This window comes from Penaeus monodon, chromosome 4 (genome assembly GCF_015228065.2).
Source record: "Penaeus monodon isolate SGIC_2016 chromosome 4, NSTDA_Pmon_1, whole genome shotgun sequence".
Lineage (NCBI taxonomy): Eukaryota > Metazoa > Arthropoda > Malacostraca > Decapoda > Penaeidae > Penaeus > Penaeus monodon.
In genome coordinates this window covers 44,464,775-44,482,274 of record NC_051389.1, presented here as the reverse complement: position 1 = coordinate 44,482,274, position 17,500 = coordinate 44,464,775, and the positions used below count along the sequence as shown (strand labels likewise).

Genomic DNA, 17,500 nt, shown 5'->3' with positions numbered 1-17,500 from the left:
GCCGCCTTCTTTCGGCGCAGAATTCACGCAGTTCCCGGACGGTGGCAGCACCAGTCAGCCCCTGGCTTTCTCTTAGAATATTATATCTGTCTATCTATCTATCTATGTATCTATCTATCTATCTATCTATCTATCTATACACACACACACACACACACACACACACACACACACACACACACACACACACACACACACACACAACACACACACACACACACACACACACACACACACATATATATATATATATATATATATATATATATATATATATATATATATATACACACAAATATATATACATACATATACACAACACACACACACACACACACACACGAACACGCACACACACACATATATACACACATACACACACACACACACACACACACACACCCACACACACACACACACACATAATATCATAAACTATATATATATATATATATATATATATACATAATATATATATATATATATATATATATATATATGCATATATGTACAATTTACAATGCCAGATATAAAATCGAAATTACTATTAGAATTAGATTGCTTTGTGAAGTTCATTCTCATTTATGCCTCTTACTTTCTATTCTATTACAGCGAGCTCTGTTCTTCATAATCTAGCTGGTTTCAATAAAGGCAGAAAGGACATAAGATAATAACAAGCAGATAAGAATATCGTATCATTAGTATAATAATTTTCGCAAACTTACGGTCTTACTTGTGTCCAAAAATAAAAGGGATATGAAGATAATAAAAACAGACGGTTTAATATGTATATCTCTGCTATCCATATTCTCTTTTTCTTAAATCCAAATTCTCTTTTATTTCGTGATGAATAACCTGATGATCTGATGATAAACTAACATCCAGAGAAACAGAGGAGACAGGTCGTTGAAGTAGATATGAGGTTAAATATCCATACATACATGCAGTTCTATATACTCATATCTATTTGTGTAAATGTTTGCACGTGTGTGAGAGGGAGCGAGACCTACGAGGCACACACACAAAGAAGATATGAAAAGAAAACCAAACAAGATTAAGAAGAAAAATAAGAAAAATGAGAATAAGAAAACGAAGGAAAAAAAACGTACGTCTACAAAATGATCCCTCATGAGGGCGTAACACAGAGCAGGGGCAGGGCGGCGGGGTCTGAGTCCCGTTGTTAAGAAGTGAGCCGTGGACACTGACATCCGGCGTCACGCACGTCGGTGAGGTGATGGGATATTAAAACTAATGGGGACAGAATGTAGGCGATGTGGCACATATATGGGGGACGTAGTTAGGGTGAAAAATGTGAAGGGGAAGATGGGAGAATGAAATTTTGGGGAAGATCTGTGGGTAGTTCTTTTAGGGAGAGAGAGGGAAAGAGAGAAATAGATAGATAGAGAGAGGAGAATAAAGAAAGAGACACGTCCAGTAAGTGGCAGGTGGCACTCGCCATACCTGCAATTACCCAAGAGAGCTTCAGCATCTCAGGTTTCGCTTCCTCGCCTCGGCCGGTGTTTACCGGCATAATGGTAGCTAACGTAACCTCCAAGTCTAAGTAGGCTGGGCTCGTTTATGGGTCAGCTTATGTGTGTTTTTTTCGTTATTGTTTATTTCCTTCTTTTTTGTCTTTCCTTTTACTCTTTATTCTGCTTTTGTTCCTTTGCCGCTTGGTCTTACTTTGTTTCTCTCACGGTCTCTTGGCTGGTATTGTAATCATTGCCATTGGTGCTATTATTGGCATTACCACCATAGTTTTTTTATAATCATAATGATTATCATTACCGTTCGTACTGTTATCATTTGGTTGTTATTACAAATATTATCTCCATCCTTATCACTATTATCAGCGTATTGCTATTATCATCATTATCACACTTCCCATTATCCCTATTTCCCATGGCGATTCCCATCCACGTCCTCCTTCTCAAAGCAAGCATGACGAGGGCGTGAGGGTAGGCGAGAACCGCTATTTCCTTAGCATCAACTGCACGATGGGCGCCGTGAAACGATTATTTTTGAGAGGTTAAATATAGGCATTCGTCATAGATACGGTTGTTAGGCACGTTTTCATGAGAGTGACTAATATAAATTGGTGTTGCTTATATTGTTGTAGTTATTACCATTACTTATACCACTGTTATTAAGATAATCGTTATTATATCATGTTTTTTCTACATGTATTGGATTTTTTTACGGTCCAGTTGTATACATACAACTCTGTGTATATATGGATTAACTGGATGAAAAAAAAAAACTAAATACTTCTAATGTCCAGCAACTTACAATATATATACTGGTCTTGGAAATCATTTTCTAAAGGGGACAATTTTTTTTTTTTTGTGAATCCTTTACAAGCGAAACAAAGATAATACTTAATAACAAGAACATCCTTTGAACTACCATCACACAGATTTCACGGTAAATCATATCTGTTTTTGTCGCCTGCACAGAAACAAACACGCGTTTAAGTAGGTTGTGCTCATTCGTGACCAGCTTGTATACATATGTTTATAGTTTCTGTTCTCGTTAACAACGTGAATATTGAAAATTCTATAATGTGATTAAACTTTTATTACAAATGAAATATAAATGACAATATCACAAGGACATAACGAAATTAAAAAGAGGGAAACGATTTTAAGGAATGGAATCCCTTTATATCGAACCCAAGGGCGAAAACACACATATAATAAAGAACTACTGTATTCACGAGATTCTTGAATTTTCCCGTCAACGCCTTCTCCAGTAAGTTCACGGCATCTACCAAACCGTCGCTGAAATGAACAATGCGCATAAAAATAGAGATATTAAAAGAATATATAACATTTAAGTATAATGGCAAAGAAAACGGTAGCACGAAATGAAAAATTCTGACCCACCTGGGAGGAGCCGGACACATGGCCTGTGACGTCATCACCCACGTAGCTACGCTCATCGCCCGGGTTTGTCGCTTGCGTCGACCAGGGGGCATGATGTTGATCTGCGAAGGACGCGAACATTTGGCAGATATTGCTTTTTCACAGGTTGGCATGCATACAAAGTATAGTATTCAACTTATAATGTATACTGTCGCTGCGATGGATACGTAAACACATGGTAAATCACGTTATATAATAAAGTAATAAGACTTACCTGATTTGCATTGTTAGCGTTGAGATTTGTGTTGACATTACTGTTATCAACGTTATTATTGTTATTATTGTTGTTGTTGTTATTGTTATTGTTTATATTATTATTGATATTAAGGATGAGGGTGCTGACGGTGACCAAAAAGCTCATATAATTGAGAGCGTTGCCTCCCGAGAACACAGAAGCAGCGCCTGTCCCCATGCAGCGCTTAGGAACCTTCTTTCTCCGGAAAATATTCGGTGGGCTTCCTCTCGGTATCCTGACGTGAATGTCCGCAGCTCCACGAGTTTCTGTTTTGAGATCCCTATCTGAGGTTGTGTTAGAGTCTCCGTAGATTTGACGTTCTAAATCTATTTTGCTCCCGTCGACGGTTTTATGGAGGTCCTGCGATGTTATTTCAAAATCAAAGTCACTCCAGAGCTGCTCGAACTCCACGTATAAGTGATCCAACTCGATTTTCAATGCTTCATCGGGGTTCGACGTGTCTTCTTTTGATCCTTCTCCGAGACCTAGCCCTGCGACGAATAATAGCACTGTCACGTAAAGAGCAGACTGGGAACTCCATCGCAAAGCACACATACGCCCGCGTGTAATACACTTTGTGCTAGCTCTTGGTCCTACTGGGCGTTAGTGGTGTTTCTCGCGACGACCGGCGGCAGCGGGGGAGCGATAGCGAGTGTTAGCTTTCGGTTTTGGCCACCAGGTGACTCCCCAATCTCCAATGCTGTACAAATATGGAATTACAAGGCGTAAGTCCTACAATTTACAGTGAAAGATTTTGATTTGTACACGTGTATACATATACATACACACACAGACACACACATACACACACACAAACACACACACACACACACACACAAACACACACACACACACACACACACACACACACAAATATATATATATATATATATATATATATATATATATATATATATATATATATATATATATGCACGTGGAATAGGTATTTTTCACCTGCAGTATGTGTCTGCTATAGAGTAACATTCACACACGTACACACGCATATATATGCACACGAACTACACCACATTGTGTATGTATGTGGCCTTTAAAAAATGCGCTATTAATATAACCTACGTCCATTTTGTCTAAGGGTTCGCCGTAAACAAGGCCCAGGAATCTCAGATGATTGCTCAAATTATTGCTCATCGACCGTTAATCAGATGAACGAGATTTTCAAGAATGTAGTATTTCAGCGTGTCAAATTCACCCACATTTAACAGTAAAGGCCTTTTGTGTTATGAAGATGACAATTTTCGTGAATAATACATCATGAGCTCTCCTCCCCCTCCTTCTGAACATAAGATCAAATAATTCATGTACATAATCTGATTTCAAGAAATTTGCTGGATAAAAATTTCCTTGCGTCACTGCATGGAAAGCGAGTTATAAGAGGAAATTGAACGAGGATGACTTCTGTATTTTAAGGTAATCCGCTTTGTGCTTTTAATGTGTTAGCTTTAAAAAAGTTTGACAGCTCAATGCGCAGTTTGGAAAAATATGGCAATAAGGAAACTCACAAGATCTGGCATTCTGTACTTACAAGTAAATAAAAAGCATAACTCAGGCATATTATCATCTTCACGCCACAATAGACAGCTGAACGCCACATGTATTGGGTAACACTACCTGTCTGCCGGAACCTCGTGCTCGCCAACCGTCATGAACGACTGCCGAAGTTTTTAAAATTTTCGCTCATGTTTCGCAACTGGTTATCATTATAACCTCCAGGTCGCCATGTCAGTTCAGAGACTTTGTATATATATTTAAAACAATCGTAACCCGTTGGAGCGAAATACTGATTATATGATCCATTTGCGTTATTTCCAAAAAAAATATATAGCCTACTGACTTACTGGACGAAAGCTACAGAAATCCAAAAAATGAATGCCACTCTTTCAAATATTTATATTTTCAATAATCCTATTCTCCCACAGAGTCGAAAAAAGGAGGTCAAGCCATAATTAACCACATACACATTACGGCACACCACGAAGCCAGACGCATGCGCAAGAGACTCGTGAAGCGTGCAAAAATCACACATCCAGTAGCTTCACGCTCATATCTACAACTAAAAAGTCATTTACCCATAATTACCCATAGTTTGCCGGAACACTCAAGTGGAACTGGCGAGTGGTGCTACACTGCCCCGAGGAGAGGAAATTATGAAGGAAATGTCAGCAGAAATAACGCATAACGGTAAAACGAACAGCAGGTATGGGTTTGATGTCTGGCCGACTTTAAATAGTATGGCACTTGTTGAAGTTTGCGGTGCGCTGGTCCATTGTGGATTTACATGTGATAATGTCCTTCAAACCTCAAGGATCGTGGTCATTACAGCAATTTAAAGTGTAAACAACGGCCTGCGGGAAACGTTACTAATATAAAGAGTGAAGTGCTCTTAGTATTTTTTTTCTGATTTGCTGATCATAATAATAATGATGTTAATAATGATGGCAATGATATATTACTAATGATAATAATGATATTGACGATAATGATAGTGATAATAATGATAATGATATCGATAATAATAATAACAGTAATTATAATAAGTGATAATACTGGTAGTATTATAGTAACGTCAACAAAACAATGTTGATAATATTACTGATAAGGATAGCGGTGATTAGATTAGGATAATTACGATAGTAGAAATAATGCTGCTATTTATAGCAATAATAATAACAATAAACGTTGTCAAAATCGTGAGCATTATGTCGAATGGTGATAATATGGATCATGATAATAAAGATAAAGGTATATATCAATAGTTATTTTAACATTACTCACATCATCATCAGTCAAAAGCTAATTGATAATACGCAAAATATGAATGTTATGATAACGATAATGATAATGGTAAGAGATAACAACAACGATGATCATGATTGTGATAACGATTACGGTAATGATAATAGTGATGATACTGATAATAATAATAGTAGAATATAATTATGATAATGACAATAATAGTGATCATGATTATAAAGATAATGATAATAATGGTAATGGAAGTAAATAATTATTAATGATATTAGTAATGATGGCCATGATAAAGATGATAATAAAGATAATATAAGCAAAACAATAACAATAATTATAATCATAATAATGATGATTCTCGTGATGATAAGAGCAATAAATATGATAAGGATAAAATGAGTAATTCTACTAATGATGATAATGTTATGATAATGATACTTATCACAACTATTAAGAATCAAAATAGAAAATATCTTACGTCTGTTCCTAAGTCCATGTTTTATATATCAAAGTAATTTACCAGCGGGTCTTTGGATAAGACTGACTGTATTTGTAAACACCACAATCACTAGTTATATAAAAGTCTCGTATATATTTTGTACATCTCGAGCTGAATATTATGGTGTTTGGGATTTCATTTATCATCGCAGCGGAGAAATTACGAGAAATTGCCAATTTATTATCGTCGTAAAATAGAGAAAAGTCAGTTCATTACAGCTGTTACCTGTGGGAAGGGAGCTGGGTTTCCATCCGCTATTATTGCTTTAATTGGGCGATTCCTTTTGTTTATTGCTTCCGCCAAAGAAAGGTAAGTAATAGAACTTGTTTGTTTGTTTATCTATTTATCTATAGGTTTCTTCATCTGAATGTTTGTCAAGAATGTTATAAAGAAGAGATACCATCAGATCGCGATGAAAATTTATGATGACGATCCGTGGTAGAAGAGAAGACGTAGGGGCATGTTAAAAGCAGACATGGGTGTTTGTAGTACGTCAAGTGTATGATTAAGGATGGTGGTAAGTTATCGAGTAGATTTCGGTATATATAAAGGAGAAGTAAAAATAGATTCGTGGTTAAGAATGAGAGTAAATATTTGGGACAGTTTAAGGATGATGAAGGTAGCTCATTGTGTATATTTGGGTAGATTAAATACAAAGCAGAATAGACTATGGAGATATTGTGGGTCGAATAAGTAAATTTTTTTTTGAAGTCCAGAGATGAAAGTGGATTAAAGCTAAACGCTCTCTTGTTTTATGAGTAAAAAAACATTTTGTTCTTGTGGAAATTCTGGCTAAAACTATGCTTATCGATGCTCTGTACACGTAAAGTGTGATATTTATCAGATAGTAATAATGAAAATTACAATACTAATAATGACTAATAATGTTAATAGTAATAATAATCTCATGTATAATCTCATTTTCCTTTTTTAGTTCCACCCCTCGGTTATATAACTCTTTTTTCATTGGTAAGTCTCAAGTGCAAGTACTTGGACAGGAAGGTTAGACAAACCAGATGAAACGGGTGTTATCATCATTTTATCATAACTGCGAGTCGCCTCTACATCCCCGAGATAAAGACGAACTGTCATGGATCCTTCTTTTGGCCACGCCCACCTCCTCTGCTTCCGGAGACAGATCACCCTCGGGAGATGGCCCTGAAAATAAAGTAGAAAAAAATGGGTGGTTTACTGATAAAGTTATAAACATGTTTTTATGATGATATTGATGCTGATAATAACAGCAATAATAATAATGGTATTAGTAATAATAATGATATTAATAATGATAATAAGGATAACAAAAAGACCAACAACAATAACAATAATGACAACAACAATAATAATAAATAATAGTAATGATAATGATAATAATCATCATCATCATCATCATAATAATTTTCATTATTGCCACTATCATTACCATTATCATCATTCCATTGTTATCATTACCATTATACTCATTAGTTTCATTACCGTCGATTTCCTTACTATTAGCTTCACAATTACTTCATCATCTTTATCTCTCTTCACAGATTTCCAATTATATAGTTATCTCTAATCACCATCTTTCATCGACAAACACTTTCAACATCGAATTCTTCCTCCCTCTGAATTCACGCAAACTGCAGTCATTATATTTAAGCACTTTCTTTCACTGACATACATTTCCAATGCCTGTAACTTCGCGCAGACAGCAGAACGGCCACTTACCTGACAGCAGAAGCCAGCAGAGCCCCTGAGCCACCTCGAGCTCTCACCTCCCGTATCTCCCTGCTGAGGATCCGCCAAGAGTCGTCGAAAGCAATCTCTCGGCTTTTCGAAAGGCTGTTGGCTAGGTCCTCCTGTGGGTGAGACGGTCTGTTATGATCACTGTGAATATTGATGATGTTAATGATGGTAATGATAATAACAACAATACTAATGATATTGATAATAATAATAGTAATAATAATAATGGCAGTAGTAATAATGATAATAGCAGTAGTAATAATAATACTAGCAGTAGTAAATAATACTAGCAGTAATAATGACAACAACAACAATAATAAAAACAACAACAATAATAAAAACAACAACAATAATAATAACAACGATAATAATAATCACCATTATAAATATTATCATCATCATCATTATTATCATTATCATTATTATCGTTATTATCATCAGTATCATCATTATTATTAGCATCATTAGTATCACCATTATCATTATCATTATCATTATGATTATAAAAACAAAATCCTAGCCACTTACAATGGTCGAAGCCGCTAAAAGTCGCAAGCTAGCCGTCATAGCATCTGTCACGTGAGGGTTCAGTTCCTTGTTGCAGTGTGTTGCACGCTGCTTGAAATCAACATCGTCTTTTTCTCGCGCATTGCCTGGCCGATGACCGATGAATTGCAGGATTCGCCAGTCGCTGAAGCTTCTCCTTTTGCGCCCAGGTGGAAACACGACAATCTGCGAGGAGACGGGTTAGCGTCCTTTCGCTTTGTGTTTTTATCATCATTATTATAATTATTATTAGTATTGTTATCATTATCATCGTTACTATTATTGTTATTATTATTATCATTATCATTATCATTGTTATTATTATTATTATCATTATTATTATTTTATTATTTTACTATTACCATCATTATCATTATTATATTATTATAATTACTTTATTGTTATTCTTACTTATTATCATTATTATCATTGGCATTATTATTATTTCTATTATTATGATCATTACCATTATTATTATATTTATATCATTATCATTTTATTTAATTTTTAATCTTTAATGGGGAAGCGGGTGCCACGGGAGATAATACAGAGAAACATCTCCTTCTTACCTGATTGGCATTCTGTGTGTTGGCATTGGCATCTACGTTGTTATTGGCTATGGCGTTGTTGTCATTCAGATTATTGTTGTCGTTGTTGTTGTTTATGTTGTTGTTGACGTTCAAGACAAGGGACAGCACGCCGGTGACAAAGCTGAGAAAACTGAAGGCGTTGTGGCCAGACATGATTCCTCCAGCGGCGACACACTTCCTTTTCGTCTTCTTCCCTGGCATGTACATCACGGGGATATTTCTCTGCTTCCTCTCGCGTCCATGGAGACTGCTTTTGTCCTTCTCTTCCACTTCTTCTTCCTCGTTTTGCTGTATTTCCAACGTCCCATCCGTCCCTGCCATCCCGCGTCTGCTGTGGCCGGGAGGTGCCTGAGTTTCTTCTTGGAAAAAAAATGTATTTTTTCGTTCTTGTCTTTTGCTCTCATCTTCATCTCTCCCCCGTTTCGCTTTTATATTGTTCATCTTCACTTCACTGCAGAAAATCTTGTCACACTTTACTTGGACCGGGTCTGGATTTGACCATGTTGCATCCTCGGCCTTTCGACTAGTGTTTTGAACATTTTTCGGATTTAGGAAACGTTTCTTGTCGAACACTTCGCCCATGTCTATCGTTGAGGACGTTTCAGTGAGGAATTTCCAGTTATTAAGATGCTGTTGTAGTATGACCTCAAAATCATAGGCAAGGGCGTGATAAGCCACCTCCTTTGCATCCTCCAGGAGGCTACCTCGAGACGACCCCACCGAGGCAACCATGGCGACCAGGAACACCACACTACCACACATCTATCCTTACAATTTGACTCCGCAGGTTTACATCAGTAGAATACTATCTTTCCTAGGTTTTCATGGCTTCTCAACAATATTGCCTTTTCAGCTACGTACTCTTAACAAGCTCACCACAAGATATAGCTCTACTTGTCATATACTGTAAAGCAGTCGATTAGTTGCCACTGGGGCTGTTTCGCGGTGATGGTGTGTGCGAGGCTGGCGGGACACTGAGGCGGCCGCACCTCCCGTTCACACGTGAGCGCCCGAGGCCCTCACTCGCACCGGCGCCAGTATAGCGCCCGCACTCCCGAGCGTCGCACCGGAGTACAGCAGGTACGTCGGTTTGTTTAAAGTTTGCCCGTGGACGAACGTGCTTAAGACATGTAGCATAGTTTTACAAGGATATATTATTATAAAGATATATTCTTATACATAACGTACACTCTCACTGCTTTGCGAATTATTCACTTGGATTAAATGCGATAATGAGATAAGGATAAATGATATTGCACATCTGTAACAGTGGCTGTAATTTCAACAGATAAGCCAAGGTGCTCCACATGATAGCATAAAGGAAGGTCTCAGCACCGGGGGAAAATCCATTTTCCCTTATTCGTAAAGCATGCATGTTTTAGAAAATTGATGTCTACTATAAATCTGCACTGTGGTATACAGTAACAAGACAGCATGTTAGCTATTTTCTATGTACTGTTCTTGACAATACCAGAACTTACCTCTGCTCCGGCGTCACACTCAGTTCTCGATGAGGTTGCATTCAAGACGCTCGCCTTTTGAGTTCGAGATGCTGCTGAAGAACCACTTGCGAGACTGGCGATTCCTGACGGAGACGCCGACGGAGATGGACATGGGCGAATTCTTTTCAAAAAGAGACTTCATGTACCATTATAACGCTACGGTCCCCAAGGATTTTAAAAAGGACACAGTTCACCCCGAGCAGACAAAGAGAGAATTCGGGAGTCAATTTGAGTATAAGAAAGTCAAGCCAACCAAAACAAGCGACCGCAAAACGGACCACAGGACAGTCAGCGCACCGCCAGATCTAAACTTTGTAAACAGTACGCTTAAACCTGGCAGAAACGCCACCGAGATCTCCGAGAAGAACTTGAGGACCACAAGGGAGGCTGGAATACCTGTCATTTACATGCCTGGCAAGAAAAAGAAGAGAAAGTGTTCTCAGGTTAGCGGCCTCTTGGCGGGGTTCAACACCTTTAATTATCTCACCTTCGTCACAGGTGTCATAACTCTCGTCCTCAACGCTAATAACAACATAAACAACAACAATAATAATAACAATCTGAACAATAATAACGATATTTCGAATAACAATGTCAACGCCAATACCAACACTCAGAATGGTAATCAGGTGAGTATTATGCAGTTTAGTAATGGGTCGCTTCCGTTTGAAATTTCATTGCAATGAAAAAAGTTCAATAAGGAAATGAGTCAGGTTTTATATTTTGTTACTGGCACTCGCGGTAAATATGATAAAGTCTCCGGAAAAGACACGCCATATTTCATAACAGGATGCTCATGTACCACCAAAAGTGAAATTAGGATTTATAAAAGAACAGTACAGTAATCTAAAACGGCATACATTTTATTCATAAAAAAGTGTATATATTCAGTTCGATTATATTATTGTAATACTCTTCATCCACAGGTCGTTATCTTCCCGCCTGGCAGGAAGCGTCGCTCTATCGCGGACTGGCTTCTGCAGGAGTTGAACCGCCCTCAGGTCAAAGAGGCGAAGGCGTCTACCACCGCCCCTCCCGCTGCGTCCGGTAGCAACTGGGGCGGCGCGGCGGAGGCGGCGACGGTGGCGCTGCAGCTGTTCGATTCTTGGGTCCAGGTCAGTGCTTCTTTGCCTGATATCTTGACCTTATAACACTGATGATCGCCTTTCTTCTCCGATAAACTGTACCATTTTGCACAGTATCCATTATGCACGTTCAGTATATCAGTAACAGCTCACGCCGATCGCATTTCTATTCACCTCCAATAACAAATAACTAATGCAACCTCCGTCACCCCCACAGGCTAGCTCGGGCGTTAGTGGCGAGTGTGGCTGGGCGGAGTACTGCCTCCTTCTGCACGACCTCAGAAGCAGGAAGGGCATATCGGCTGCGCTTTTCGACCCGGCCAGGTGAAGGCGCTGGGGAAGGGAGAGAAGGGAGGGGATGGGGAAGAGGAGAGGGAAGGGGAAGGGGCAGAGGGGAAGGGAGAAGGGAGAGAGGGGAGGGGAAGGGGCAGAGGGGAAAGGAGAAGGGAGAGAGGGGAGGGGATGGGGAGAGTAGACGGGAGGGGTAGGAGGTGGGACGTGTGTGTGAGGTATATTGTTTTACTTTTTAAAGTATGCAAAAGGGGGAGACATAGAAAGAAAAACATGGATACAGACTGATTAATAACTAGTCTGAATGCAAACATACATGTCACATGTGTAATACCTATAATATTTACAGATCTCTTTCATTATATATCTATAAAATAAATACTCACACACAGATATATAGATAATCAGAAACCACAAATATAGCCAAGTAATTCTTTATTCCCCATCTGCAAAATCCTTCTCAACCTTCGTGCCGCACCCAGACACATGTAGGTATATCGATAATCAGAGAGAACAGCATATATAAGTAAGTCCCCATTCCAGATCCTTCTCGACGCTCGTGGTGCATTCAGACACATAAATAGATAATCAGAGAAGCAATTATAGCCACGTAATGCATAATTCGCAATCTTCCAGATCCTTCTCAACGCTCGTGTCGCCGGCGTGGGTTGGCAGCTCCTCGTCCTGCTCCCTCCAGCGCGCGATATGTCGTCTCAGGCGAACGCTGGTCTGATTCTTTGCTCCTCATTGTAAATCATTTGTATATTATTCACTTTCATTGTTATTCATCGATCGAAATTTGTGAATATATCTTAGAACGACTGTATTTGTTTGAACATTCCTGGCGAGTTATGTATGCAAATTTTCAATAATGGTTTTCAGATGTGATGGAAATACGGGGATATCTGATAATTTCACTTCTAAGATTTTTAAAGTAAACTATCTTGGGATAAAAGTTATTTATTTAATTGAAAAATGTCTGTCATTTTGCGTTCATTTACGTCGTATTCAGAATATAGTGATGAGGTGGGGCTTGGGGGCTAAATAAAGTGTTTTGGTTCAATAAGGCGATATTTATGTATTTCTAGAATAGTTAATGGTAAAAACAAATAAATGTACTAGCCAGCAAAGGTCATATAGCATTATGATAAAGTACTGTGACGAAAGGGGTAAAAATGAATTAACGATTAGGATAAGTGGACAGAAGAAGGGATGAAGAAGAGAAGGAAAAGAGAAGAAAAGACCTTGCAAAATTGGTTGAGGCGAGGACCGAGGTCCAAGGCAGGGATGATCCCCTACCTTGGGCCTCAGACCCTGTTTCCTAAGCCCACCCACGACACAACGAGCAAGGGATTGGGGGAGGGGGGGGGGTCTTGGGATAAAAAATAAAAAAACAATGGTCATTAATTATCAATACATCTTTTTTTCGGTGAGGAATGTTCATCTCAGATTTTTTTAGGGTGAGAGAGAAAATTCAAATTCTGTTTTATAACAATATTCATTTCAGAATAAACTCTGATGCAAAATAATTCCAAATATGTCAACATCAGTTATACTACAAACAAGAACTAATTACAAACAACAAAAGATCTTAAAAAAATACAACTATTTTATTTGTTAACATTAAAATAAAAGATAAAAAACAAGCAATTCATCCACACTTCACTTTGGAGAATATAAAATAAACTTCATACTTTCACACTCGAAAAAAATCACTTTAATATTACTATTTAGGCTGAAAGAAACATGTATGAGTTGAAATATATGTAGGAATCTATGCAAGTATATATATGCGTGTGTGCGTGTTTGTTTGTTTGTTCGTCTGTACGTGTTTTTTGTGTATGTATTTGTTTATAGATTCATGTGTGTATCTGTGAGCTGAATTACCCTGTTCCACTTAGGTTCGGATGCATTTGCCGTCCTCGCCAAGCCGCACTTTCCCTCTTGCCACCATCTCCATTGCCCTGAAACAGTAATAGCTCCATTAACAAATGGAACACGATTAAATTATTACGTTGTCGCTCATCATAAGTCTCTGTTAATACTGTGGTCTGAATGAAATGGTCCCACCGCACCAAATACCTCAGTAAAAGGTTGAATTTAGTAAATTCATACACAGACAAAGACACAAGCACATATATACATACATACATACATACACACACACACACACACACACACACACGCACACACACACACACTCACACACACATCAAGCAATGCCATGAAGCAAACACTGACCTAGGGAAAGCTTTGTGCTCAGCTGTCTTGATCCTTTCCACAAGCTCGTCTTCTGTGTCTCCCACCAGCACCGGCACGGCCTCCTGCGTGACCACAGCGCCGCAGTCAACTTCCTCCTGTTAGTATAAACATTAAGTAAAAGACCAAGTAAGAGATACTGTCTTCAGAGATAGATTTCAAAATATAAGAAGCAATAACGCTTACATATTCCTTGACAATAAAACTACTTACTTATTAAGCATTTCCATTTTCGCGAGATCTATAAGAGGGTCCGACAAGCGAAAGGATTCATGCTAAAATGGTTATTGATACAACGATGGGAGCAACAAGAAAATAAACAAATATGCCAGTTGTTTCCGCTAGAAGGCTCCTGCAAAGTATAATGAGCCGCAAAAAGCTTTATATAGGGCATCTTTATCTTGGTATTTTGATTCTTCCTTTCGATGGTTTATTTACAATGTCCAACAAGCACTTACGGAGACGAAATGCACAGTGCAGCCCGTGAGCGTGACCCCGGCCTCTAGCGCTTGTCTCTGGGCGTGCATTCCCTTGAAGGCCGGCAGGAGAGATGGGTGGATGTTGAGGAGACGCCCCCGCCAGCGCCTCACGAACTCGCCCGTCAGAATGCGCATGAATCCGGCAAGGCAGATGAGCTCTATGTCTGCTTCCTCCAGCGCCTTCGTCAGAGCTGCGTCGAAATCTAATCGGGATTTGTAGTTCTTGTGGGGAATTACCTGGATTGAGAGAGAGAGAGAGAGAGAGAGAGAGAGAGAGAGAGAGAGAGAGAGAGAGAGAGAGAGAGAGAGAGAGAGAGAGAGAGAGAGAGACGGGCGTTGAATTACGATTCTACTGGGCCTTGCATGTCTGCAGCAGAAATGGATAGCCATCGAAATATTTCAAATATTAAATAATCTTACCGTGGTTGCTACGCCAGCATCCTGGGCTCGCTGTAGCCCTTTCACGCCCGCCACGTTACTTATTACAAGCACAATTTGGGCTGAGCTAAGGCCGGAGCGAGTGTGATCCAACAGGGCCTACAAAGACAAACACTTTTCAAAGGCACACTCCTGTCGAATAATTTATTATGGAAATCTTTCTGTAAACATACACAAATGCAGTAAAATAACATAAGAATCGATTTCCAACAGATAAAAAAGCAACAACAGAATGCGTAGGAAAACACGTTTATACTGAAGGTCCTTTCACCGAAGATGCAATAAAACCAAAAGGCCTTAGGCATAGACGTGCGTTAACCAGTCATTCTGTTCGTTGTTTTGTTTCCAAACCATCTGATAACTTCACGTATTCGCAACATCAGTAAGGAGTGAATACCTGTAGGTTGGTCCCCGAGCCGGAGATAAGGACCGCCACCTTCCTTCGGGGCGCTGTGAGCGAGGGGCATTTGGCGACCAGGGAAGACGCCCCTTCGCGCAACACGTCCTCGAGGCCCTCCAGAACCACGCGCGAGGATCCTGAGGGGAGTTGGAGGATAGGAGTGATGTCAGGACGAATGACGAAGGAACAGGTCGATGTCAGCAGGGGAAGAAGTGGAGAGGGAAGTGATGGAGGGCAAGAGAGGAGACAGAATGGAGGACTGAAGTGGTATACAATAGAAAAAAAGGAGAGGCAGTGCAACAGCGCGATGTACTGACGATAAGAGTAGACAAGAATATTTAAGAAATGTAAAAAGTTAAGTAAATGTAAAAAAGTTGAATTTAGTTATGTAAATGTAAATTACCATCCATTAAAAAAGCATAGCCAGCCACCTTTACAAAACATTTTAGTTCATATTAACAAATTCAAATGCCTCGTTAGAAACGCACAATTTTAGAGAAAATTTAGGATTACCTTGCGTATGTGGCCGTAGTGCCCCAACGACCTGTCCTTCGGGTAAAAGCTTCATCACTGCATCCAGGTCAGTCGGCGCCACCACCAGCACCATACCCAGGCCACAGTTGAATGTTCGGGCCATTTCGCTCGGGCTTACACCTGAACATAATCAAAGCAATTAATATCTACTGGAACATACATCTGAATTTGAAACAAAGCATACAAAAGAATCTCAAGTAAGTATGACTGTATCATTAAGTTTTTTTTTCACAATCCTTTCTCATTCACCGCTGTTTCACATCAGAGATTCATTGCATTATCAAAGAAACCACATCAGTTCTAACCATGAGCCGCGAGCCACTGAAACACGGGTTGGACGGTCCAGCGACGAGCGCGCAGGCTGGCCCCGAGGTGTTCCGGCAGAACCCGCGGCAGGTTCTCCGTGAGGCCGCCGCCCGTGATGTGCGCCGCCGCCTTCACCAGGCCGCTACGCAAGGCTGCTAGGAGCATCTTCGGATAGATCCTGGTGGGCTTGAGGAGCTCCGAACCTGTTAAAGAGTATGAAGGAAGTCACAGCATGCAATGCTGCGAGAAACTGGGTCATATTTTCATGACCGTGCAAGTTTGGTAGGAACAAATTAATATTGCTTGATGATTAAGGACACATACAGTCACATCCACACCGTCGGAGACTTAAGTGATTATGTAAGTTTTACAACCTCGCCATTTAATAGGATTAAGACTCGAACTGCCAGACTGAAAGCTCCATCTTTAACACACCCAGAGTATTAGACGGACAGAAAGGCGCTGGATCCGAATAGGACAAGTTGGCAGCTTCGACTATCCGCCTAACGAGACTGAAACCGTTGCTATGGAGACCAGAGGACGCCAGACCGATGAGGACGTCGCCGTCGGCGATGGCGCTTATTCGTGGCAAAAGGTTCTCCTTTTCGACTGCACCGACGGTGAAACCCGCGAGGTCGTACTCGCCAGGGGAATAAAGGCCGGGCATCTCTGCCGTCTCGCCTCCTGCAGAGAGGCACTTCAATGAATGGCTGGCAAATCACATCGCCTTCAGAGAGCTGGGTAGCGTATTCCTAAACCTGATAACAACAGCTGTACTGTAGCTACGAAAGCATATCAGTAGCTACCTCGATGGGGCCTGCCAGCAAAGGTTCTGGAAAGCTAAACAAAAACATGACTGATGATAGACAATGATAAATATCTAGTACACTAAAATGAACATCTCCCTACATA

At 39.7% G+C, this 17,500-nt stretch overlaps 4 protein-coding genes and 1 pseudogene across 4 annotated transcripts in view; 1 reads left to right on the top strand and 4 right to left on the bottom strand.

Annotated features, from left to right (window-relative positions):
* Positions 1-9, bottom strand: part of LOC119598906 (putative uncharacterized protein DDB_G0291812) — a 1,786-nt gene extending 1,777 nt beyond the window's left edge. The window contains exon 1 of the mRNA XM_037948614.1: positions 1-9. This exon is cut by the window's left edge and continues 655 nt beyond it. The gene's annotated coding sequence lies outside the window, so the exon portion shown is untranslated.
* Positions 10-2,338: 2,329 nt separating this feature from the next.
* LOC119598899 (transcription factor SPT20 homolog) lies at positions 2,339-3,852 on the bottom strand. The gene is made up of 3 exons (XM_037948600.1): positions 3,139-3,852; positions 2,886-2,986; positions 2,339-2,780 (listed from the first exon to the last, which is right to left on the bottom strand). The coding sequence occupies exons 1-3, from the start codon at positions 3,712-3,714 to the stop codon at positions 2,624-2,626; spliced, it is 834 nt and encodes a 277-aa protein (XP_037804528.1). The 5' UTR covers positions 3,715-3,852; the 3' UTR covers positions 2,339-2,623.
* A 3,583-nt stretch (positions 3,853-7,435) lies between these two features.
* Positions 7,436-10,304, bottom strand: LOC119572255 (putative uncharacterized protein DDB_G0293878). The gene is made up of 4 exons (XM_037919259.1): positions 9,274-10,304; positions 8,687-8,890; positions 8,141-8,271; positions 7,436-7,585 (listed from the first exon to the last, which is right to left on the bottom strand). The coding sequence occupies exons 1-4, from the start codon at positions 10,054-10,056 to the stop codon at positions 7,567-7,569; spliced, it is 1,137 nt and encodes a 378-aa protein (XP_037775187.1). The 5' UTR covers positions 10,057-10,304; the 3' UTR covers positions 7,436-7,566.
* A 281-nt stretch (positions 10,305-10,585) lies between these two features.
* Positions 10,586-12,994, top strand: LOC119572254 (annotated as a pseudogene).
* A 987-nt stretch (positions 12,995-13,981) lies between these two features.
* LOC119572253 (trifunctional purine biosynthetic protein adenosine-3-like) overlaps positions 13,982-17,500 on the bottom strand; it is a 9,681-nt gene continuing 6,162 nt past the window's right edge. The window contains 8 exon segments of the mRNA XM_037919258.1: positions 13,982-14,136; positions 14,414-14,529; positions 14,890-15,147; positions 15,331-15,447; positions 15,746-15,885; positions 16,262-16,402; positions 16,588-16,791; positions 17,024-17,272. Coding sequence (XP_037775186.1) covers positions 14,070-14,136; positions 14,414-14,529; positions 14,890-15,147; positions 15,331-15,447; positions 15,746-15,885; positions 16,262-16,402; positions 16,588-16,791; positions 17,024-17,272 — 1,292 coding nt within the window. The 3' untranslated portion in view covers positions 13,982-14,069.